General features: G+C 35.9%; 1 protein-coding gene across 1 annotated transcript in view; it reads right to left on the bottom strand.

The window, feature by feature from the left end:
* The window catches only part of TOP2B (DNA topoisomerase II beta), a 61,292-nt gene that overhangs the window by 29,238 nt on the left and 4,933 nt on the right, over nt 1-27,121 (bottom strand). Inside the window, exons 2-10 of the mRNA XM_080926891.1 lie at nt 14,596-14,751; nt 13,278-13,368; nt 11,914-11,977; nt 9,450-9,595; nt 8,361-8,458; nt 7,546-7,758; nt 4,055-4,228; nt 1,491-1,592; nt 1,257-1,394 (exon numbers count right to left, since the gene is read on the bottom strand). Coding sequence (XP_080783017.1) covers nt 1,257-1,394; nt 1,491-1,592; nt 4,055-4,228; nt 7,546-7,758; nt 8,361-8,458; nt 9,450-9,595; nt 11,914-11,977; nt 13,278-13,368; nt 14,596-14,751 — 1,182 coding nt within the window. The remainder of the gene's footprint in view (nt 1-1,256; nt 1,395-1,490; nt 1,593-4,054; nt 4,229-7,545; nt 7,759-8,360; nt 8,459-9,449; nt 9,596-11,913; nt 11,978-13,277; nt 13,369-14,595; nt 14,752-27,121) is intronic.

The following is a 27,121-nucleotide window of genomic DNA, read 5'->3' as shown; positions in this document are numbered from 1 at the left end:
TTCTTAAAGCTTTTTAAAATCAGCCTTAGTGATATAGTTTTTTAGGCAAACTAGTTTTCTAGCCAGCTTATTGGGAAAAAAAGTAACCTGTGCCAAATCTAGACTTGACTCCCCTAAATAAAATAATACAGTATCTACAACCAAATCACTCTGTAAGAGCAACTGTTATGGTGGCAGAAGGCTCTACTGTAATGTGAGCTCAGAATTCATTAGAATTATTCTACAGGTTGCAAAGCTAGAACCTAAAAAGCAAATTTGCTTTTGCTTTTTATACCCTACCTTTGAAAACCTAATATTGGGATATAAAAAACATATTCTCCATAACAACTGTATTCTATCCCCCACCACACTATAAACTTTCAAAGGAGAGGGGCGGGGGCAGGGGGACAACACACACAGACACACAGATGGATGGATGGACATGATGAAGATAACGCTGGCTAGCTGATTACATGACTACATTCCCACTGCCAACAACGTTAATGGTGTGTCACAGACATTTACTAAATGCTTAATTGGTAGTACTAACAAGGAAGCCAAATGAAATCCTGAGTGCTGTACAACAGGCTATAAAGAGCCAATACAATGTATACAGCCTGCTGCTCTAAAACTCAGCTGCAAATTCAAGATTTATTATTTACTTGTGCCCTCATTTTAGAAAAAATTTAAATAATGTACAAATTCAAATGCAATTTGTAATAATGTGGAAGATGCTACATTTTGTATAGGATATCTTATATATACATATGGATATGTTTACACACATACATATGTATATATTTAGGATATGTTTACACATATACAGATGTATATAAGTGTATATATAGCAGTGTGTATATATGTATGTATGTATATATATATGTATGTATGTATCACTGTGTGTATGTGTGTATATGTAGAATAATTTGAACAACAGAGGAGAAAGATGAAAAGAGAAGACTGTGAGGCTCTACATGTCTGTCAATAGAAAACTGAACCTTTGCAGTGGCCAACTCAAAGCTAACACACTTAGTTATGTATGTAACTCCCTATTATGGTGCTTGACAAAACAGTTAATAGTTTAGTGAAACAATGTAGTCTACACTTTTAAAATTAGCAGAATGAAACATATTAGCTCAAAGTATAAGCATCTCTATGGCCACAGTTACTATCTATGAGAAAAAAGAGAATTTATTCAGAAATTTTAAAAAATTTTAAAGAAAAACTGTTTACTCTGTTCTCAATAACTCTCGTAAAATAAGACAAGTTTAACTTACTGCTTTAAAAAATTTTTCTGACAGTTGGCATTTGGACCCAAAACTTTTGGGCTGCAGAGTCATGTTTTCCTTAGTTTGAGAATCAAAGGTAGGGTTTTCAATAAGACAATTAATAAAAACCCATATATGGTTTTTAACCTGTAAAAAATACAACAAAAATGATCAACATTAAAACAGGCATGATGTTTTAATTATTGATTTATAATTTATCGAACACATAAAAGCATCACTTACTTGAAATGGTTTCACTGATACACCAGCTTTGTTCTTTTTCTTAACTACTTCTATCAGTTTACCAACAACTTGATCTACTACGTAATCTACATGCCGTCCACCCTGCCGAGAAAGTACAGAACACAAAATATCCAACAATTTGGTGGTGTCCGCATTACTTATTTTCTAGAGGAGTATGAGACTGAAAATGATGGTGAGGATCTAAAAGGATACTTATGGTCACAGTGCCAATCCACTACGTCATCTTTTTTCATCCTCATTCCACTCATACCACATCTATGGTGTTTCCAATACTCAAGACCAGTTCTCGGATTATCTGAGCTCCAGGGGAATGTTCAACAGTGTAAGTGACGTCACTCAGAGTTGGCATAGGTACCACGTGCTGATTAATGGCTCAGTCCTTCAGCGTTGCCTTCAACTTTCAAATTCCCTTGAGCTACCTATGTAGCTGCATAACCAGAGAAATCCCATGTCCCACTCAGATTAACAATTTGATAAGATATTTAACAAAACTCAAGAACATATTTATACTTCACTTTTCTTTAACTGTTTATTATTAATAAAAAGATAGTTCCCTCAAGACTGTCCCACTAGATATGTAAACCATTCTTAGAGCAGGCCTCATACCCACCAACGATGGCCAAAATAAAACAGAGTCAATGGTATTTTTGGAGGTCTTCTTTTTTATTTACCTTAAAAGGTCTTTTGCATATATATTTTGGTTTACAATTTTGTGTTTTATGGAATTCTTTGTGTGTGAATGTGTATCTCTGCATCTATGTATGTTTTTAGTGCTTTTTCTTCAGCTATGTTTCCTCTGTTTGCTTGTCCTTTTCCAGTTTGTTAATTTCTATCATATTTTATTTCATCATTATTTTTTTAGAGGGAAAAAGAATGTGGATTAGGATGGAAGGGGAAGTGAGAGGATCTTGGAAGAGATAGGGGAGGAGAAACTGTAATCAGAATATTTTGTAAAAAAAAAAATCCATTTTCAATTTAAAAGAAAAAATAACAACAAAAACAACAATAAAGAAAGAACTCAGAAAAAGTCAAATGGGCAACATGTATAGGATAAAATACAAGGAAAGAAAAGTTCATTTAGCTTCCTAACCTTATCTGGCAATAGCACCCTCTCTCCCCATACTACTGTGTTATTTAACCTAAAATATCTCTGAACATCACTGCTTAGGGTATTTTTGGTTGTATGCAACTTTGTGTTAAACTCCCCAAGTTTAAGAAAAAAAACACAAACCATGTGACTCAGTTCTAACCAATGAGATTTTAATAATTACTGGCTGGGTGGTTTTTATATGAAAACTACTACATTCTTGATCAAAAGATGGCAATTTGGGTTACTACCATTTTCTTTTCCTTAGAGCTTGGAATTGAGTTATAGAAATGCAGTAGTGTTTGAGGTTAGGAAACAAAGCCACATGCCATAATAGGTGGTAGAAAAGAAAGTCAGGAAAAACAGAGGCCCTTGGTGGCATTATGTTATCATACATAGCAGCAGTCTAAAAGTGTTCATCTTTTAGAAGGAATTCTCTCTAGTTCCTGAGAGAAATGAGAGAGAAAAAAGTAAAACCTTTAAATCAAATAGTTAACCTTTTAAAAAAATAAAGCTTTAAATCACTGTCCAACAGAACACAACCATCGCTGTGATAAATTTCTATTGTCCAAGAAAAAGATTGGGGATACTTTATTATTAAAAAAAAATGAGAGGAAAGAAAAATGTTCAAACATTATAAAATGTAAACACGAGTCACAAATCACTGTCTTAAATAGTCAATTGTATTTGCTTACGTTACTCACTATTTTATTATCATCAGGGAATAATGCTCTCCGCTCACTCATTCATTCACTCTCTCTCACTCACTCACTCACTCACACACTCACTCACTCACTCATTCACTCCCACACTCACTCCCTCACCCACTCACTCACTCACTCACACACTCACTCACACACTCACTCACTCACTCACTCACCCACTCACTCACTCACTCACTCACTCACTCACTCACACACTCACTCACTCACTCACTCACTCACACACTCATTCACTCCCACACTCACTCCCTCACACACTCACTCTCTCACACACTCACTCCCTCCCTCTCTCTGCAGTGTCTGGATTAAAATCAGAGCCTCAGATACGCTAAGTGAGCACTCTGCCACTAGGCTACACCCACAGCCAATAAATTAAGAATAACTTTGTGTGACTTTGAAATCCAAAACCTACAGGATGTTCAAGCTCCTTAGAATAGCAAATAACATGTTTCCCAGCCTGACTCAGGGAGCTCATTTCCTATTAGTCTCTACCATACTCAAAACTCAGAATACAAAATAATGAATCTTATCCATCTAACTTTCATAAAACATGTTCAATAATAAGCAATAAGTACATTAGCTTCTCAATATATTTAAATAGTTTTAATACAACTATTTGATAAAAATAACTTGCATTTTCATGAGCCAGCTCTGTCTGCTGTCTTTGTGTATTTTTCAGTGTGTAACATGCCGTCTTACCAATGCCGTGGAAACAGAGGAATCTGGATACTTACTTTCGTAGTTGCGATGCTATTCACAAAGCTGATCTGCTGGAAACCTTTCTCACTCAAGGTTAGACAGACATCCCATCTTTCATTGGCAACTTCGTGAATAACTTTGAGAGCTACTCCAGTTTCATCCAATTTGTCTTTCACATAAAGGTCTACATAGCTTCGAAATCCGTTTACCTATTCATTTATAAAACAGTGAACAATTACTCACAGGTCAACTGCATAAATACACATCATTAGTCATTTCTCTTACTCTCATTCTCATTTACAGCAGCTTTCAGCCAAGACGCAAGCCATCAAGCTTGACCTCTCTTCTTAGAGCACTCATTCGTATGCATTTGATAAAGATGAGAAAACATGCCTATTTATATAAATTACGTAGTTTTTCAGAAAACTATTTTGTGTATGTGTAAATGACAAATGTTAACTTTCCAGTATAAGTTCAGACATGAGAAAAATTAAAGCAAAAGACGTCAGTATCCTATGGAAAACAGCTAACTAAATAAATTAACAAGCTTTCACAACCCCACTAGAGACCTGAGAATGGAAATGACTGCCATTTCAAGTCTGTAGAGAGATGCATGCTAAAGAAGGTCACAGAATCTCAGTGTTTGCTTAACCAGAGCACGAGCTGAATAAGATGGAAACCACCTTAAACTAGATGCTGTAAGTACTCAGTCCTGGCAGAGTGCAAGCATGGGAAGGAAGCTTCTGGGCATTGTTGGTAGAAGCTCCTACCCCAGCAAATCTGCTGTCCAGGGACTGCATCCAGCCTTCACATGGAAAGAATGGGATGGATCAAGGGAAGGATACACTTGTCATGGTGCTGGCTAGAAGAGACAGCAGCAGCCAGTGAATAATCCACCCAGCCTCCATTCTCTTACAAAAAGGAAACAAGGAGGGGGTCCTGTCCTATTCTGTAGGTCAGTGGAGCTCAAGAAGCAGACTAAGGAGGACACGGATGAAAGCTGCCACAGTTAAGGAATACTTACGAGCAAATGAAAAATCTCTACTTGTGGAAAGACATGAAACTAACCTGAACAAACAGGCTTAATGTGCAATTCAAGACTGAGATTTAATTGTATACTAAAGAACGTGTCTCTTGAATGCCACCCCTAGACTAATAAGCTTCTAATAGCAACAAAGCAAAAGATACAAATCATCTCTGCCAGGGAATGTGAGGATATCAACAATGAAAACTAGAAAGAAACAAACTTCAAACACTTGGAGTAAAAAGTCCAATAACAAAGCCCATTTACCCCAGTGTCTACCACTATAGACAACACAAAGTCTTCCACAAATACTTCCAGTAATGCCAAAATAAATTTTAAAAACGGAAAATAAAATAATGATCAGAAGCAGCTCTGGTGGATCTGAATAGATTACTCATTAGTTATGAGCACTTCTGTTCTCCCAGAGGACAGAGAGCCCAGGTTCAATTACCAGACCATATAAAAGCTCACAACCATCAGTAACACGTGGTGTACAAATATATACACAAGCACAAGACTATTTTTATGTGTATTATATTAAACATATATAACATATATGTGTTATATTAGTACACATAAAATAAAATAAATCCAAATTTAAAACAAAACATCTCAGATGTTGTAACAGGGCAGTATTGTTAGTACGGTACAGTCCCTAATGGAAAAGGTGTACCACTTCAGTAGAGAGATGAATTCAAATAATAAAGAAAAAATGGAAATGCCAAAAATCAAAAGCACAGAAGACATAGAAAGACACTGACAGGGTCATCAGAAGAACTGATCAAGTTGAAGGCAAGGAACAGAAATTGAACAAACTGAATAGAAGAAAATAGCTCAAGTCTGGAGGAGTGCAGTCAAGTCAGCACGTTGGCTCAAGCATGACTGAACAGGTTCAAAATCTGTGACAGAAATGAAATAACACACAAGGGGCTAGAGAGATGGCTTAGCAGTTAAGAGCACTGTCTGCTCTTCCAGACGGTGAGTTCAGTCCCCAGCAACTACTTGGTGACTAATAACCATCTATAACATGATCTTCTGGCATGCAGGGATACATTCAGATACATAAAATAAATCAATAATTTTAAAAAATGAAACAACAGAGGCCAGATGCTCAAAGACGTCTCACAAGAACAAAACAACCACACACACACACACACACACACACACACACACACACACACACACACACACAAGTACATATTAGATGTATAAAATCCTCATGACAAAGGAAAAAGGAATATGTTAACCTTACCAAGAAAAGAACACAGAAAAACACATCACAGCAGAGTTCTAATCATAATCCATGCCAAGAAAGCAAGAAAGAATTGAGTAGAATCTTTACATGCTTAACAAAAATCACTGTCAACCTATAATTCTATTCAAAATATTCTTTGAAAGAGATGAAAAAATTTAGGACTTTCTCATACAATAATAGAGAATAAATTGCCAGATGTTGTACAAGTTAAAGAAAGTCCTCAAGCAGAAATGTAAGACTACATCAAAACTTAAAAATGAGACAAATGGCAAACATGTACAACTAATTCCAATTACAGTTCTCAGGAGGCTAAGGCAGGACGCTTACTTGAGCCTAGGAGTCACAGGTCAGCCATGACAGCATGGCTATACCACTAAAATAAGACAGCAACAAACAAACAAGAACACATATCTGCAAGCACACATGTGTGTATACATCTCAGAAACTAAAAACTGTACTGATATTTTTCTGCCTCCTTTTCTTCTCCATATGATTTTAACCTATATAAATAGGACAAAATCTTGGGCTTGGAGACAATTCAGTGAGTAAAACACTTAGAGTAAAAGCAGGAAGCCCTGAGTCAAGTTCCCCAGGCCCAATATAAAGGCAGGCATAGCAGCACACATCTGCAATCCCAGTGCTCCTACTGCCAAACTGGGGCAGGAGAACCCCAGGAACTGGCAGCCAGCCTGACACATGCTGCACAGTGCAGCGGGGAGGACAACAAAGGAACCTGTCTCCAACAAGCTGGAAGGTGAGGGCCAAAAGCTGAAATACCCTGACCTTCAAATTCGTAGCATGGCACACTTACACACACACACACACACACACACACACACACGCACACGCACACGCACACGCACACGAACAAAATATCTAGTAACAATGACACAAGGAGTGGAAGAGGGGACCTGGAGTTACAGACTTATAAAGTCCCTTAGCTTTATGTGAAATATTAAATGAAATGTTATTATAAGCCCTATGGAACTTACTAAAAAGATTTTCAAAGGATAATATGAGATAGGTTATTATTATTTGAATGATCAGAGGACAAAAGAAAAGAACATATGCAAGAAATAGATATTTGCTAGTAAGATAATAGATCAAATAAATCAATAATTACTTTAAAATAATAATCATTTAAACACACCAGTTAAATAAGATCAGACAAAATTTAAAAAGCAAGATGCAACTATCTGCAGTTTGCAAAATAACAACACTATTAAATTATTTTCCAAGACACTTACAGGCAACTTCTTCCCATTAAACATGACCTTGACCCCTTTACATGAACCAGCTAAATCATATGCTCTTCTGGTCATGAGGGCCACAATGTCCTTGTCAAGTTTTTCCATCTTAAACTTGGCTAGATCTGGCTGGAATGTTATGCATGTATAATCTTCACCATCAAAATATTTAATTTTGGCTTCAGAAGTCTTCATCATATTATTCATCCATGTCTTTAAAGAAAATATATACAAGTATTTCTTTAATGCTTTTAACTTTTGTAACACAAAGAATTAGCTCACAAAAAAAAAAAAAAAAAACCATTCATTTACCACACATTATTTTCCAACCTCAAAACAAAACACCTTGAAACTGATTAATATTAAAGTTATAAATATTATAATTACATGAGATTGGTAATGAACATAAACTGCACAGCTTTTATGCAAAGGCAGTGAAGCATCTTTTACATTCAACATGCCCACTGATTTTTATAAAAACAAACAGACATGTTTATCTGATAAAATTATTTTAGCATATGTAAAATTCAGATAGCTTTTCAAAGCCCTGCCAGCATCTCTTACAAATGAACCTGATGACTCAGGGAGGAATCTTTCCAGCATGCTTAAGTGATTGTATCTGCTAAATAAAGCATCCTGCCCTATAAGAATGATAAATAGAATATATAAAATTTCTTAGAAATTCTGGCTTCTGTTTGGCAACTTGCTTAATGCTTTTAATCAAACACTAAAGTTATACTTATACTTCTATTATCTAAGCAAAACAATAAAACACTTTTAAAGAAATTTTAAAAATAAACATGTCTTTTTCATACCTGCTTAAAACTATGTTTGTATTCTTTGCAAGCCGTTTCTACTGTAAACTTTGTACTGAAAATATTACAAAGTTTTGCACCATAACCATTACGGCCTCCTATAAAATAAGTTAAATATAAAATTTTTAGTTAGAGTTATTTTAATGGCAGTTTATTAACTTACCTAACATATAGCAAGTCTGACATAAACAGTTCTATTTGTTGTGCCATTTTCTCAAGTACTGACTGAATAGTCTTATGTTTAACATTTTTATATTAAAAATATTAGAATTTAGTAATATAATATAGATACTACACAACATACAATATAATATCATTATAAAGCATTTTATGATTTAAGAAAAACAAGCCTAGTATCTTATAACACAGTAAGTTTATGTAGGTATGAAATCTAAATTTTCTAGCAAAGTCACCACATTTATATCAACTTCTCAGAGCTCTGGACTTAAAAGACGTTATCAACCTATTGAGGTGAAATATTTTTTTCCAAAGTACTTAATATACAAATTCCTTTTTTCTTTCTTGATCCACTTAAGAAAAAGAGTTAAAGTTTGTTTTTTTAATTATTATTATCAAAATCTCTGTAGCAAGAGCTACAGAGATGGCTCAGTCATTAAGAGCATTCAGATTCAATTCCCAGCACCCATATAGAAGCTCAGGACCATCTGAAACTGCAGTTCTAGAACAACTGACAAGCTCTTTTGGACTCTGAAGGAACCAGGCACACACATGGTGCACAAACATACACGTAGGCAAAATAACCATTCACACAGAATAAAATAATAAAAAATTGAAGAATATGTGTGTATAAGTCAGGCACCACAGGATTATTATCTATATCAAATCCCAAACTATAAGATTAGAATTCCAGCAATTTTATTCTAAAGTCTGTATATTATCCAACTTTTAAGATGATAATATTAAAACTATTTTAAAAACTATATAAAACAGATAATAGATTTTTTAAACATTAATTTTAAAGATTTTCTCACAATGAAACTTTACATAAGATGTTTTAAGAAATGGGAACTTAGTAACTATGTGTTAAGAAAAGTGACATTATAAATTAAAATTCCATTCAGACTTTACCTGTAACTTTTTTCTCATCATCATCATAATTACTCGACGTTAAAAGCTGTCCAAAAATTAAAGCTGGAACATAAACTTTCTCCACTTTGTGTTCTACTACTGGAATGCCTTTTCCATTGTTCCAAATGCTTATAATATTAGATTCACTGCAAATTTAAAACTTAAAATTAAATATGTTTAATTTTTTTTACAAAAAAATATACTGAACTATAAAATGAACTTGAATGGTTACAGCAAGATGTAAATCGTGTCAACTGGAAAGTAACAATATAACTTGATGAAAACACATACTTCAGTATTAGAGACATAACTCATGTTAGAATCAGTAAGATCTGCAAGATATGACCACAGCATTTCTTAGAATAAACCATTCTCAATCTCCAAGGCAAATGGATGGAACTAGAAAAGATCATCCTGAATGAGGTAACACAGTCACAAAGGAACGCACTTGGTATGCACTCACTGATAAGTGGATATTAGGAAAAAAGCTCGGAATACCCATGATACAACGTATAGACCATATGCAGCTCAAGAAGAAGGAAGAGCAAAGTTTGGGTGCCTCAGTCCTACTTGGAGGGGGGAACAAAATAATCAGGGAGGTTGAAAGAGGGAGGGACATGGAAGGAAGAAAGGTGGGGAAAGGAAAGAGAGGGGCAGGGGCAGGAATGGGAGGAGACAGGCAAGATGTACAGAGGATCAAGAAATCGGATAGAGGTGTGTGGCAATGGGGGACGGGAAACAGGACAGCCACCATAAAGTCCCAGATGCCAGAAAAGCAAGAGGCTCACGGGACCCAACAGATGACATGAGCTGAAGTAACAACCAAGAAGGGAGAGAACGTAGAGAGCATATGCAGAGGTTAGGCAGGGCCCCCAGTTAAGGGATGGGGACACCCACTCTTCACAAAATTTTAACAGAATTACTCCTTTCTAAATAAAACACAGGGTCAAGGTGTGAAGCAGAAACTAAGGAAGGGGCTGTCCAGGAACTGCCCCACCTATGGGTCCATCCCATGTGCAGCCACCAAACTCAGACACTTGATGATGCCGGAAAGTGCTTGCTGACTTTCCTGATGTAGATGTCTCCTGAGAGGGTCTGTCAGAGCCTTATGGATGTAGATGTGAATGCTTGCTGCCAAACATTGGAATGGGGACAGGAACCCCAATGGAGGAGTTGGAGGAAGAAGGACTGAAGGAGCTGAAGTGTTTTTCAACTCTATAGATGGAACAACAATATCAACCAACCAGATCTCCCAGAGCTGTCAGGGACTAAACCAAGAACCAAAGAATACACATGGGGGAACCCATGACTCCAGCTGTATATGTGGCAGAGGATGGCTTTTGTCTGGCATCAATGAATGGGGAAGCCCTGGGTCCTGTGAAGGCTTGATGCCCCAGCATAGAGGAATGATAGGGCAGTGGGGTGGGAGTGGGTGAGTGAGTGGGTGGGTGGGTGGGGAAGCACCCTCGTGGAGGCAGGGGGAGAGGAGGCAGAACTGGAGGCTTTTGGAGGAGGTGGACCAGAAGGGAGGGTAACATTTAAAATGTAAATAAATAAATAACCAATAATTTTTTTTTAAAAAAAAAAAGTAAAATAGAGGCACAGTTTTAAAAGAAGCCATTGGGCATGATTCTCTCTGCTGCACTTTGGCAGATCAAATATATCCAGTGACTACTACTATTTTAATTTTCCAACTATCTGTTAGAGCTATACAATATACACAAAAAAGACACAAGCAACCTAAAATGTATCTCTCTCTCAACTTATATTTTGTATGTTGAAAAATTACTGTCATAAATTAATTTTAAAGGGTTTTAAATATACAAGTATTTCTAAATCTTTTAAATTTAAATTCTAAATCTTTTAAATTTTCTATCATAAAAGCATTAGTTTCTACCATGAATGGCACTGGATGGAAGCCACTAATTAGCAACAGACCCTTGATGTAGGTAGTAGCTTACATAAAAAAAAATTCACCTATAATCTTGCTTTGAGAAGTGAGATGAACATTCACACAGATTCAAACTGAATGCTAAAAATTGCCTTAAAAAGCTAACTGGTCAAACATGTGGTAGACACTCCATAGTACCCAGCAGTGTTCAGTTTATTAACTAGGTCATATAAAACTGAAAGAGTCAAATTCTAGAATGAAAATAAATCTATTTCAGAAGAAGCCCAGAATAGCACTAACATCCTCAACACTTTACATCCTGAAAAAAGAAAATTAAGATGGTCAAGTTCCCTTAACAACTAAAACAGAACCAACAGCATCAAAAGAAAATGGTCAACAAGTACTCTGTGAGACAATGGGCACAAAGGACAGATGAGGAAGAAAATAACCAAGTCCAAAGCAGCAGGAAGACAACAAAGGCAGAACAATATGTAACACACATTTGATCACAAATTGGGAGTTACCCGAATAAAACAAGTTAGCATAAAAGAGATTAAAGTTGAAATTACTTACGGATCAATAGAAACCTTAATACAAGTCATGTTCTTGTCTCTCTGCTTGTTGTCCGCAGCATTAACTACAAGAGTAAAACATCACAGTGAGTGATAAAGCATAAGGTCATATCAACTGATGGACATTATATGTACATCCCAACTTAGTAGTGACATCTGTAAGTGCTAACAGCCAACCACTATTAATTTCAACTATGAAAATATTGCTGCTAAATTAATCTTAGGATTTCTAAGTTACTATTACGTTACAGCAAACACACACATAAGGCAAGGAATGTTTATTGACCTACAAATATAAAAAAGAACAAAACTATCTAAATCTATTTAAAAGTAAAACATATGGTTCACTTTATATCTTAATGACAAATAATTACTTTGTCTTAGTCTCCTTTAATAAGCTAATGGTTTTATATGCAGATTAAACTAGGGGGTTTTTCACTTAAGTCTTTTTTTAACTGAAGTCTTTAATGCCTTTATAATTCAAAATTCTAAATCTTAAACTCATTATAAAAATACTTTTTTTCTTTGTATAATCTCGAAAACTTACATACAAAGGCCTTCAGTTTTCGAATTTAAAAGCCATGTGATAGGCCTAGAATGATAGAGGCCAACAGAAATGCAAAGGATCCCAGGCTTACTCCCGCATTTTCTGAAGGACTCACAGGAAGAAGCTCAGAGACTGACAAAACCAGTCTGAGAAACCTCAAACTATATTAGTGAGGTGAGCAGAGAATTTCTAGAAAGTACAAGACTAAAAGCATTTACAAAACATAAGCATTGCCTGAGTCAGTTGGCAATCACTTCACTGTAATTGTATGACTCATAGGATTGGGAAGGAATCCTATGGTTCCTAGAGGCTACTGAACTAAGCTGCCCAACAAAATCACCTATTCAGTGGCTGAGAAAACTACATTTACACGTCCAACCTCCAACTCACACAATCTGCCAAGATAAGGCCATGCAGTCTTCCTATAGAACATGCTTCCTAAATAATCATGATGCTAAGAAACCCAGATGAGGGCATACATGAGAGTACAGGCTCCCTGTGGAATTATGAATGCAACACAGTAACTTCACACATGAAAAAACATCAGGAAAACACTAGGAAGCAAAGAAATAGAAAACCATTACAGCTGCATATCATTTGACTGAAGAACATTTAACATACACATGTATTAATTATTAATCAATATTACTTATATTATGTTATATATAGTAAATTATTGGTATTTTGTATATTTGCAGATATAGTAAAATAAAAACCAACAAAATACTTTATAAAATTATACTGCAAGACCTGCTTAATATGTACATGGCCAATACATTGACAGAAATACATGCATTACATCATAAGTAAGTACTCACCCAAAATTTCATCAAAGATCTTGTATAAGCCTGGAACAAAGGTAACCTCTCTGCAGTTCATCCCTACATCTTCATCATACACCCACATTAACTGTGTTAAGAGAATGATTCAAAAACAAGTTTAACAACATAAATTCCTAACTCCAATTTTACATAGCAAAAATCTACACTGTCAACAAGTTGTGGTGGTACACATCTACAATCTCATCCTTAAAGAAGGCTGAGGAAAAAGAACTGCCACAATCTGAGGCCAATCTGGGCTACATGTAAATCCAATTTTAGTCAGAACTACAAGGTAAAACCCTGTCTCAACAAAACAAACAGACAAAACAAACATAAACAAACAAAAAACCAAACACCCATATTGTCAGTGACTCTATTTAAAACAGGCATTCAAAATAAAGCTGAGATCTAGTTCAGTAGTCTCACAATGAACTTAAGTAACTAAAATTGAAAAGTTCAAGTTGCATTGCTTGTAGTTTATTCACACAGAAGGTCAGCTTTAACATGAGGCTGTAACTCAGTAACAGTTTGTGCTGAGCATGGGATCAATCCCCAGTGTCCAACAGAACATCTCTGACTTCAGTTTCTTTGCCAGGTTCATAACGCAGCAGTTAAGAGACCAAAGCTAACCTTCTACAGCAGATGGGGACCCCAAATCAAATTCCTAAGGCCTAGAAATCTCTGTTTTCTGTTAAGAACTATAAATTACTAGAAATAATACCTACATAATGTTTAAAATTATTTTCAAATCCATTTACTTTATATTCTCACTTCATAATTTACACCTATTCTATAGAAAAAAAATCAGCAGAGTAAAACAATAAAAGCCTGATTCTGGACTTCCCAAAACTGTTAAATCAAGCAGAAGAACACATGCAAGCCAAGACCACATTAACATAAATAAATCAGTCCTAGAAGGTACCACTATGAATGTAAATGACAGCACACACTATGTTGAACTTTTAACAAGTTCTCACGACACCATTTTATTCTGCACTTCTGTATTCTAATATCCTTATCTCCATAAAGTAATGAACATATTTCCATTTCTCCTAGGTTTCTCTCAAGGTTCATTTTGTTTTGTTTTGTGTTTTTTTGTTGTTGTTGTTTGTTTGTTTTGGTATGAGTTTTAGGCCCAGAGTCCTGTGCATTGTGAGCTATATTCTTAGCTCTCCTCTCTGTCCTTCTTAATCATGACCATTTAATCAGACATGAAGTCACAGACTTATAAACTACATAACCACAACTTTATTAAAATATTTTAAAAGAAGATATGCATATCCCCTAATCTCAATCAATTTTGGCAAGTAATTACCTGTGTTAATGGTTCCACTGATCCGATGTATGTATCAGGACGAAGGAGAATATGCTCCAGTTGGGTCTTCTTCTGGTATACTCTCTCAACAGACAACTTCTTGGAAGAATCATTTTTGGTTACTGTTTCCAACTCTTCCTTTTTTGCAGCATTGTTCTAATAAAAAGAGAGAGTCTAAATTTACCAAAAAATCAAATTTAAATATCCTAAACCAAGGGGCAAACAAAAATGTATATGGACGCATGACATGGGACCCATCTTTTAATCTCACTAATGTCCAAGTCCCAAAGACCACTGTTATCTACTACCAGAGCTTAGACAGCCTTGTAATATCAGGATTAGTAGAGCAGGCCCCACATCTCTAAAATATTAAGGTACTGTTTTGTATTCCTCAAGATTTCCCAAAGGATTCATGTTGCAGTCAGGTTACAGAATCAGAATAAAAACTGAATGGCTCTAAGGGGCACAGGAAACAGTGTATGTAGTTAATAAACACAGTATGGCCAAGATCTGCATGATATAAAGTCCTCAAGTTGCTCATTTTAGTAGATCATGCCTGTTTCCGTGCAAGATGAGCCAATACTAAAGCACCTACAGATTTCATTCCTCCGCCAGTTCCAAGAATACAGAGCTAAGTAATGGTAATGGTAACCATTCCTACAACAGCTGAGAAACAAAGCAAACGTCTAAATCTAAAAACTCCTCTTCACAGCAATGGAGCATTTCCTTCTAGACTCCCCAATGCTGACTAATATGGCAGCTTATTAATAAAGAAAATTAGGATAGCCTATTGTCAGTTTCTTAACATAAACATAACACCATGTTTTAAATTATATCTTTAAAATGTTATTATATTTGTTGCAAAATAAAAATGTATGACTTTTGAATAATCTAAACAAAAAAATACCAAAATAAGACTTATAACAAAAAAACCTTAGGGAATTCAAATATTAAATGTAATTTCTGTAGGTCATGAATTTTATATATATTAAAGGGATTTAATAATGTTTCAAATGCTAATTTTACTGATTTTTGCTATAGTCATATTTTCATTCATTTATACACTTATCCACTAATAGCGCTAATTCGCTTAAAAAATAGCTTTGTACAAAGGAAAATAATTATTCCATAAAGTTTTCATATTCAATTTCTGTCAAGAGTTTGATGATAAACTAAATAACCAGAAAGATAAACTGGTATTTTTAAAGTACCAGTTTTCAAATTACTAATAATGTTCTCTGCAATTATGATGTTTATAGAAATAAACTATTTTTAAACTGGGCACTGTAATGAGATTGTCAATTTGATGGGATGTAGAATCACCTAGAAGACAAAATCTGTGGCTGTATCTGTGAAGATGTCTCAAGAACAATTTAACAAAAATGGGAAAAAAGCTACCCTGACTGTGAGCAGCATATAGTAAAGAGATTAAAAGGAGACAACAGGAGGTTAGCAGCACTCATCTCTACACCTCCTGAATACACATACAATACCATCAGCTCACAGTGTGTACTGGGCCCACAGTTAGAGCCATTTTCACACCTTCCCCTCTGAACTGCCCAAAGTTACCCCATTTTGTCCTAGTTTTAACAAGCTTCTCCCAGCTGCGAACACTCTCATGCAGCTGCAGCTACCATTTTGGGAGGTCCACTGTTTCACAACATACAACAAATTGTTTTAACCAACTGAACTGAGCCCTCCGACTCTAATCTCTGTCCTCTTCAAGTTTCTTTTTTCCCTCATGTAGTTTATCACAGCAAAGAGGGAAGTGATAACCTACACAGGTTCTCAAAATAGTTAGCACAAAGATCAAAATCACTGAAATCATTCTCTAACTACTTTAAAATGTGAGACCTACCCATTCAAAGGAAGGTAATTTTCTATCAATAACTTAGAAAGGTGTCTCAAAGTATGTGATTATTGGCATAAAGATTGCAAACCTATAATAAGCACATAGGAAAAAAACTTTCCTGTCAAGTTTTTTACTCTAAAACAAACATCAAAATAAAAATATTTGAAATGTAAATATAGAGAATATCCAATAAAAATATTTTATATATTTTCAAAATTAACTCAACCTGAAGTCAGTGTCTACCTAATTTAGATTTCAAAATTTGCCTTAGGAGTTTTTGGTAAACTGAACTGTCATCTGGAGATGGACAACACAGATAAAGCCCTGACTAAAAACACTTTCCACAATTATCCACATCCCCCCACACATTCTTACAAACGGTCACCACCTCCACCTCCCCTTCTACCTACTACTGAATGGTTATAAGAGAAAAAGAGGTGTGAATCTACCACATCTCTATCAAGTTCAAAGAATTATCATCCTTGCTAAGACATAGTATAATGTCAACAAGACTGAAGATTAGGAATCTGAAAACCCCCTTCCCTACCAAAACACAGACTAAACTGTATTATATGAATCACTCATCCTTGTAAGAAATCCAGAAACTGTTTAAGAGGTTCTATTCCTTGGGTGAAAAACACAAAATCTCATCCAAGCCCAGGAGCCTTCTCAGCAAGGCAGAACTGGGAGAAAATGCAACTTCTTCCCCTGAGTGGACCTCCAAAGGAAAAGGAGAAATGCCACCACTGAGACTGTTTTGTTTGCTGTCTTTCTTGAATCTAAGCAAGCACTGCCATCAGTTGCTAAACTGAGAACAAAGGAAATCAAAAATGATTTGGTCCACCACTCACAGTCTGTAGTTCTAGGGATAGACATTAGGTGGAGCTCTAGCACCATGGCTTATTACAGAGTGTGTGAGAGGACACAGTAGGGCACACAGACTGTTCCCTAAATAAAGATACAAAGCTCTTCAGTGAACAAGTCCAGAGATGTTACATCTCTAGAAACGATTTGAAGCGTCTCCCGACTCTCTAAATAGACTACCTAGCTGGAGAGACTACCCGGACTAGAACCAGACTGTAAAGAAGAGCTGACCCTGAGAGAAAGCAACCCAAAGAAAAGGAGGACAAAAACCATTCAGAGGGATAAATTTAAATCTCCATGGATTGCCTAAGGAAATGGGTACTCCCATCTGTGATTCCTTCCTGCATGTGAGACATTAAGTCAGGTGGACTGCTATAAGTAAAGTTCAGACTAGTTTAGAGATCCTGTCTTGAGGGGAGGGGAGAGAAATGGGGGGAAAGGGGGGAGTGGACAGGATGAGAGAGAACAGGAGAAAACAGGAGAGAAAAAGCAAAAAAAAAAAAAAAAGCAAAGAAAAAATAAAAGAAAGGGAGAAATGGTGATAAGAGGAAGCTCAAAAAACTGTACAGATGTACAACTAAGCCAGAAAATCAGTAAAATAATAAAATGAGATAAACAGATAATAAATAAAAAGATTCAAACATTGCTAAAACTTAAAAATAACTTAAAATATAGTGACTCAACTTGGCCAACCACAAGAAAAAATAGAAACTATGAAGAAAAAAATTTCAAAGACAAAAGAACCAAAAAAGAAAGAATTAAGAAAAATTAAAGGAAGTTGACTCACTTGTGGGCTATCATCAGTCAAACAGAATATGTTACAAATTGTCTCAAAGAAGAAGATAAAAGTGGAAAGAACTTTCCAAATATGAGGAGAGAAATGGACAAATTTAAGAAACTCACAGCCAAGCAAGCACAAACCTAAGGAACCTCTACTAAGATATAAAATCAAACTGTCAAAGTCATGGACAGGCCATAGGCCCATCCATGAGGCAAAGAGTTCAATTCCCAACCTCATAAGAGAAAAAAGTCACAAGGGAGAGAATCCTGACAGCAATACAAGAAAACAATTATCATATAAGAGAGAGTTTTATTAGTTTAGCAACAGTTACTTAACAGACACTGACAAAACAGAAATACAATGACAAATTAAAACCTAGTAACCAAAATAACTGGCAAATGTGCCCTGCAAACATTTGAAAGGTTGAAAGTAACTGTTTCCATCTTTAAGTCATAAAGAAAAAAGTAAGGGAAGGCTGAGCAGGGTCACTGATGGCAGCCCATCAAGTTGAAACAAAAACTATATGAAAAGATAAGGCTTCCTGAGAAAGGCAAGTATAGAACTTCCAATATTAATATAGGAACATGCACTAAAGTACAGTACAAATGTTTAAATGTAAAACTATAAAGGTTGTTAGAAATCTATGTGAAATAATATGCAATGCTAAAAAGAAAACATAATTTGTACTATAGTTTCTTGCCAGGTTTTAATTCTAAGTACTTTACATATGATTTCTTTTTGCTATAGTCTGTCCTTTCAGTAATTGCTGATATTCTAATAAAACTCTCTAGTTTAGTAAGCTGTGGGAGGCAGAAGTGTGTATACAGCTTTTTATAAGCAATTGGTAAAGCTAAAATTAATCTAAATTTGAATGTTATCTCATTAAGCTGATCTATGTAATTACTCTGATAACCATAAAGAAAATACTGACAAAATGAAAGTTGAGAAGTGAATGAAAATGTAACTTCACAGAAGACAGCAAGGGAGAAAAAATAAAAACTACAAACTATGAAAAGAAACTCAACAGTAAGTCCTTTCATATCAATGACTCCCTTAAAAATTGATAGTCTTAATGTCTGTTAAAACATATATTAGCTACTTTGATTTTTTAAATCCAACCACATGGTGCCCACAGAAACACTTTAGTTCTAAAAACGCATTTGCTTCAGGAGAGATAATAGAGAAGCATACTTTATGCAAGCAGGGTCCAAAGAAAGTAAGGAACCATAATTACATTACTCCAATAGACTACATTTAAACAAAAACCGTGACAAAAAAAAAGACAATTTGCCAAGAAGATGTCATTATATATACATACATTATATATATAATTATATATAATATTATACATATATAAAACTAGAGTAAAAATAAATAAATCAAACATTAATAGAACTAAAGAGAGATATAAATATAGTGATAATAAAAAACTTCTGGGCTGGAGAGATGGCTCAGTGGTTAAGAGCACTGTCTGTTCTTCCAGAGGTCCTGAGTTCAATTCCCAGCAACCACATGGTGGCTCACAACCATCTGTAATGAAATCAGATGCCCTCTTCTGGTGTGTCTGAAGACAGCTATGGTGTACTCATATATAATAAATAAATCTTAAAGAAAAAAGAAAAAAATAAACTCCTATACCCTATGTTCAACATAGGACAGATAGGACAACCAGACCTAATAGTCATTTACAGAAGACCCACTCAAGATTAGCTGAGTACACATTCTTCCCAAGGGCACAAACCAGATGTTAGCCCATAAAACAAGTCTCAACAAACTGAAGAAGATTGAAAACATGCATCTTTTCTATCTATAATAGAAAGAAACTAGAAATAAAAGGGAAACAAAAATCCACAAATAGTGGAAATTAAACAATACACCTGTAAACTATTTAAGAATCAAAAAAGAAATCACAAAAGAATTTAGAAAATATATGGGAATAAATAAAAGCAAAAAAAGACATCAAAACTTAAAGAATCAAGACAAGTAGCACCACATCTAAATTTTTAAAGTGAAGATATTGAACCAATAGCATACATTAAGAAACTATGCACAAAACCAAATCTAAAACTAAAAGACAGGAATAAGTAAGAGTCAAGCCCCTCAGCCCTAACTGTCACTTTCCTTAGAGAAGTTCCTTTGACATGAAAATAAATGGAAAAAAGAGAATGCTTACTAAGAAATGTCATCAAATAAACATGCACTAAATATAATGAGTGCACTGCCTAAACTCCAGAGAAGATCAACCAAAGGCCAAGTAACCCATCATTTTACAGTGTGCCCATGATGGCTACAGGAACAGAAATGAAGAATGCCCATGGATGAAGTGCTCAAACAAGTAGCTAATCACCAGGACCACTTCCAAGAGACCTTCCTCATTTGTAACCAAAAATGGGCCCTGTTCGTTCTGCCTGGACCTGAGGCTATCTAAACTAGATTTGTTCTCAGTTGTGCCCAGTGTAACATATGCACAATAAATAATGTCACTTTGACATCTCAGAGAAAAGATTTTGTCTTAAACTCTTAAAGTCAATGAAAGGAAGAGTTGTGGGTTTTGTTTTTTTTTTTTTAAGATCAACAAAATATACAAATGCTTTTTATGGTTTAGATGTGTAATATCTCAAACAGGCTCATGTTTCAAAAGACTGTCCTCAAGCTACTGGTATTAGTTTGGGAGGATGTAGAAGCGTGAAGAGATGTGTACTGGCCTGCATAGATAGGTCAGTAGAAGCTGACTACTGAAGACTACACTTACTATCGGTATTAACCTCAGCCCTGATATGTGAATGACTCTGCCACACAGTCTGTAAGCACCCCTGCTACAAGATTCTGAAGTTTCTTAAAGCCATGAACCAAAATATATCTCCTCCTTTAAGTTGTTTCTCTCAGGTATTCTGGTCACAAGCAATGCAAAAAGTAACTCACTTCAAAACTGGTACCAAAGAAGCAGAGTCACTGCTATGTCTAAACCTGAATTTGGTTTAGTCTTTTTGAACTGATTTATGGGAGCAAATTACAAGAGGCTTGATATGTGAACTAGAGAAATCCCAAAATACTATAAGCAGAATTTAATGGGTACTTCCAGTAGAGATTCAAAAAGATCAGAATGATAACAGAAAAGTAGACAATGAAGCCTGAAACCAAGGTTTAGGTGCGAGGTCTCTACTGGAAACTAGCCATTCCTGTTACAACTGGCAAGGAATTTCTGCATATTTTGTAGTGTCCTGGAAATCTGAAAGAGGCTGAATTTAGTGAACTAATAATTTAGCAGAGCAATTTTCAAAAAGGCAGAAACACTTGGGATGTAGCATGGTTGTTGCTAGCAAATTAATATTAGCAAGCCTTGCAGAGATGGAAAACAAATGTGATTTGTCCAGAAAAAAAAAAAGAACATTGGCAAGACCAAGAGCTCATAACAGTTAAGAAGAGAGATTAGAACTGCTCAACTGAAGCTAAGCAATTTACACACTAGGATAATAATAACTGTTGGCAAAACTCCACCCACCACAGACTTCAGAGTGCTGTGCTTACTTGGGGGCCCTTTTGGAAGTGTTTCTCAGGCATAGCTGTCCAGGAACTGAAGTGTCATTGCAGTTGTGTACAAAATAGCCAGGTTATATCTAAAACTATGCTTCTGTTTTTACAAATATTCAGAATGTAGGAATTATAGAATCATAGAATATATCATCAAGAATTTAAGAAATGCCTCTGAAACCAGCAAAGTCTGACAGGAGGCAATCTAAAAGAGAACTATCAAAGTATGAGAATAATGCTTCACTTGAAATGGAGACCCCAAAAAAACTGGGCACTAAGAAGATCCAGACCAAGACAGCACATGTGAGTTTCAAATGGCTAGGACATAAGGGTGGGTCTATTCAAGTTCGTTGATGTTCACATCATGAAAATATATGTCCTTGATGCTGTATGTGGGTCTACAGGACTTAAGTGTTTGTCCTGCAGAACAGTGTTCTGTGTTTGGTTTGGTCTTCCCCTGGTATTCTTTTGTTCCTCATTTTTTGAAACAGTAATAGCAACTGCATGCTATAGTATATTGATGTTTACAACATTTTTATCTTAAAAGGGGTCAGAAAGGGACTGGTTTGTGTCTAAGTGGAGACACCTACACTTTTGGGCAAAGTCAAGTTAGATTGAGCACACTTTACACTGTTAGATGGCCATAGTCTAAGAAATGTAAGGGATTGCCATGATTTGAATTTGAAATGTCCTGAACAGGTTCAAGTTTGAATGCTTGGTAGTATTACTTTAGAAGACAGTGGAATTTTTATGTGATAAGGCCTATTGAGAGAAAATTTGTCACTATACAGCTGTGTCTCTGAAAGCTACCTGGACCACCTCCCACTGCATTCTGCTTCCTGATCTACCATGATATAAACCACAGCATGCTTCTGTCCCTACACCAAGATAAGTCTGTTCTCCCTGTCTCCATCAGGCATCTCAGCAGAGCAGCACAAAAGAGAGGAATATAGTTTAGATACAAAATTCTTTCAAAAAAGTAACTTAAATTGAAACAAAAGAGTAACATTATAACTTGCATCACACAAAGCAGGTTTTCTAAACTAAAATTATATGCCAATTATATAACCTAGAAGAAATTGATGACTTCCAAGATAAGTAAATTTACCCTTCTTTAATTATACAGAATGAAAGAAATATAAACATGTCTACAAAAAGGGAGAGATAACTAAGCAGTTAAGAATGTGTGCTGTGGGGGCTGGAGCGATGGCTCAGAGGTTAAGAGCACTGACTGCTCTTCCAGAGGTCCTGAGTTCAATTCCCAGCAACCACATGGTGGCTCACAACCATCTGTAATGGGATCTGATGTCTTCTTCTGGGGTGTCTGAAGACAGCTACAGTGTACTCATACAAATAAATAAATAAATAGTAAATAAATAAATAAAAGAATGTGTGCTGTGGAGAACATGGTCCACCAAATCAACTATGCAGGGCACATACAGGCTCATAGAGACTGAAATGGCAAGCACAGGGCCTGCATGGGTCTGCACCAGATCCTTTGCATACATGTTACAGCTGTTAGCTTGGTGTTTTGTGTGACTCCAAACAGCAGCAGCAAGTGTGCCTCTAACTCTTGTGCCTGCTCTTCCTCCTGTTGGGTTGCCTTGTCTAGCGTCAATGTGAGGGGGTTTGCCTTGTCTTATTGTACCTTGTTCTGTCTAATGTGACTGTCACTTCTTGAAGGCCTTCTCTTTTCGAAAGAAGCAATGGAAGGGTACTGAATCTGAGAGAGAAGGAAGGTGAGGTGGAGTCAAGCTTTAGATAGATGGATAGACAGACAGACAGATAGACAGCCAGGCAGGCAGACAGACAAAAGGAAAAAAAGAAAAGAATATATACTGCTCTTAAAGGGCCCCAAGCTGAGATCCCATGTCACCCAAGTTGAAACTCCAGCTCCAGTGGATCTGACATCTCTTCTAAGCCTCTAGAGCAGCAGTTCTCAATCTATGGGCCATGACCTTTTTGGGGGCCTTATGATGTTTTCTCAGGGGTCCCATATCTGATATCCTTCATACTAGATATTTACATTAAGATTCAAAATAGTAGCAAAATCACAAGTACAAAATAGCAATAAAAGAATTCTATGGTTGGGGTCACCACAACATGAGGAACTGTATTAAAGGGTCTCAGCATTAGGAAGGTTGAGAACCACTGCTCTCTCTGCAGACAGCCACATACATGTGGTAGATATTCAGTTAGAGACATGTAAACAAAACAAAAATAATAAATCTTAAGAAAAACTCCTATCACTATATATTTTATATAACTTAAAAGAGAGCTGAGTATTTTTTAAATTGTTTAATGGCTTATCAAACTACAGTATTAAACAGAGCAGGGTATTATATACTTGAATTCCCAGCACTTGGGAAGCAGAAGCAGAAAAACTGCCACAAAGTTGGGGCCAGCTGGGATACAAAGCAAGTTCCAACTAGATGGTTCAATGGTTAAGAGAAACTGCTGTTCTTAAGAAGAACCCAGTTCGGTTCTTGGCACTCATAACACAACCACTTGTAAATCTGGTCCCAGAAGGTCTGAAGCCCTCTCTTAGTCTCCCAGACACTGCACTCATGCATGTATGTAAAGGCACAGGCACAATCACAGAAATAAAAATATCTAGAATGTCTATTAGGCAAAGATACAAAAAAATGAGAGGCCATTTTTTCAAAAAAATATATAAATATATACATGCACAGCAGAGAATATGAATGCATTTATACCCAACAGAATGCCAATAAAACTTTCTGTAGAAAATATAAATGTGGGTCGTTTTATTTTTACATTTGGTACATTTTTAATTCTCTATAATAAATTTACAAATGGGTGTTAAAAACTTATTAATTCATGCACATTAAGATATAATTAAAGTACAATAAAGCTGAATAGTTGACTAAAGGCACTGTTTATACTTAGCTAGTACTTCTGCAGCCCAAACTTTCTCAATACTGTCTGGATAAAAGTAAAACCAAAATACACAAATAACACTGGCAGCCTTAGGAAAGTAGAAAGCAGAAATTAACATTTCAGTCAAATTGTCTTTTATGTTCCTGTTCTCAGCAAATGTTTGAGCATTTATCCACTGGCTTACTAGCCCCAACATAAAAGGTTCCCACAAAACATCTACAAGCTTTTTTAGCAGAAATCTGCAAGAAAGGCCTCATTCAGTTCACAGATATTAAGAGAAACCGAAATCTAGAGATTACTCTGTTTGTGCCACTGAAATCAAAATCTGGAGGTATGGGGAGAGACAGAAAGTGTCTCTTAGTTAATTAATGGTATGGCTTTATGCCCAGGAAAAGCTGTAAGTACAAACGCCCCTGGCTGTACTGAGAACATGTACAGGAGAAACAAGAAAGACTTCTGCCCTGGTTATCAACAATACCTCCATCTCTAAAAGAAGATGTGCCAAGTAGCTTAGCCAGTTTTAACACTGTTGCTGAAGGCATTAAGGACACAGATTAGTTTCAACTAACTGTAAACTCCTATCTACAAGCTTCAGAAACATCCTCCCAAACTAAGCTTTCCCTAAGATAACAAGCATGCAGACACTAATCACAGGGCTAGAGATGTGTGTGCACTCACTTCTTTGACACCTGCTGTGCGCCAGCATGGTGGGAGGTATCTAAAATATTCCAATACTCCAATAAGAGCTACACCAAATAGATGCTGCCATTATGATTCCCTAGTGCATGTGGAATGGGGTCTGAAGAAAGCTAGCATTTAACAAAGCCAAATTATGAAACTATGTGATCTGAGTTCACAGCCCATACCTTTCCATTATGCTATTTCACTAGCTAAGTACATACACTCTGAAAAAGAAAATCAAATCCTTACTTTTTTATGTTAAAGTAGAAAAATCAGTAGACAAAAAGAAACTGGCTTATCTCATACTCTCTGGCCTATTAGGGTATAAAAAAAGTTGTTTTGCTTGTAATGTTTTAGAGAAAGGCTGTGGTAAAGAATGATGGTTAAGACCTAACCCGATTCACAGCCCACAGCTGTCCTGCCCTACCAGCACCTGATCTATTTTCTGCATCCTGTTTCCCTCTTGACAACTAGGAATAACACAAGCTTTTGTTTAAACCAGGGGTTCTATTTATAGTGAGGTTTTACAAAGATACACAGGAGGTTTGCTTTCAAAAGTGTATTTAGAAAGGAATTCTCACCATCTAAGTGTTTAACAGACCTGAGACTACAGATGACCAAGCACACTTCTACTCAGTTACGAAAAGTACTTATAAATAGTGTGACATTGCCTTTACTGGAGAATTTAGTGCTATCTACAACTGTTTAATGATAGCCTCAGAAAGGAAGTATTTGAATACCCAGTTCATAAACAATAACTGAGGGTGGATTATATATCCAGACTTCTGCTAAACATTACGAAAGATATAAAGAAGGAAAACGTGGTCTCTGAATTATTAAGTTCATGTTATTGTTAAGACAAAACTATCAAACATAAACATTCCCTAAAAAAGCATATGTTTTATGATAGAATAACAAAAGTTTGACTTAAAAACATCATAAACTAAAAATATAAATAAAGAAAACATAATCTGAAAAATAAGTTCGGTGAGACTCTTAAGTTGGACTCAAAAAGCACTTAAGATTTAGACTGCTGGGGCTAGAGATGGCTCAGTGGTTAAGAGCACTGACTGCTCGTCCAAAGGTCCTGAGTTCAATTCCCAGCAACCACATGGTAGCTCGCAACCATCTATTACAAGATCCAATGCCCTCTCCTGGCACACAGGTATACATGCAGACAGGGCACTCATATACATTAAATCAATATTAAAAACAAGTAACATTATATGGATTGAGCATGTTGTATTTACACATTTAGGAACACATACACACACACGTAACAACAATTAAAGAAAAAAATATGGATTTGAAATAGAGCAATGAATAGTACATGGGAAAGTTTGGCGAAAGGAAACAGAAAGGAGAAATGATGCAGTTATAATTCCAACCAATAAATTAAAAAATAGATTTAGACTGCTAACCAGGTGGTGGTGGTGGTGCTCTTTTGATCCAAAGAGGCAGGTGGATCTCTGAGTTAGAGGCTAGTCTGGTCTACAGAGCTAGTTCTAAGACAGCCAAGGCTACACAAAGAAACCATGTTTAAATAAGTAGACTGCTATGGAGAAGAAAGAGGCATGCCTGATGAAATGTAAGGAAACAGTAAGAGATCAAGTATGGGAACTATAAGAAACTAACCTCAATGGAGAGGACACACAGATTAGACATGCTTTAAAAACCCACCAAACTCAAGTTCTTAAAACAAAATTTTAAACAGTGTTTAAATATAGAGTGACTTTTAAAAATATTACTAATATTCATAATACAGGCCAACAAGACAGCCCAGTAGTTAAAAGCACTTCCCATCAAGGTAGAAACAAAGAATCCACACCCAAAGGCTGACCATTGACATATGCACTGTGGTTTGTGCACCTATACACATGTACAAACACAAACAACCAATCAATAAATACAATCAT

The sequence above is a fragment of the Micromys minutus genome (assembly GCF_963924665.1).
Source record: "Micromys minutus genome assembly, chromosome: 12".
NCBI lineage: Eukaryota > Metazoa > Chordata > Mammalia > Rodentia > Muridae > Micromys > Micromys minutus.
This window is presented reverse-complemented; position numbering and strand designations above follow the sequence as displayed.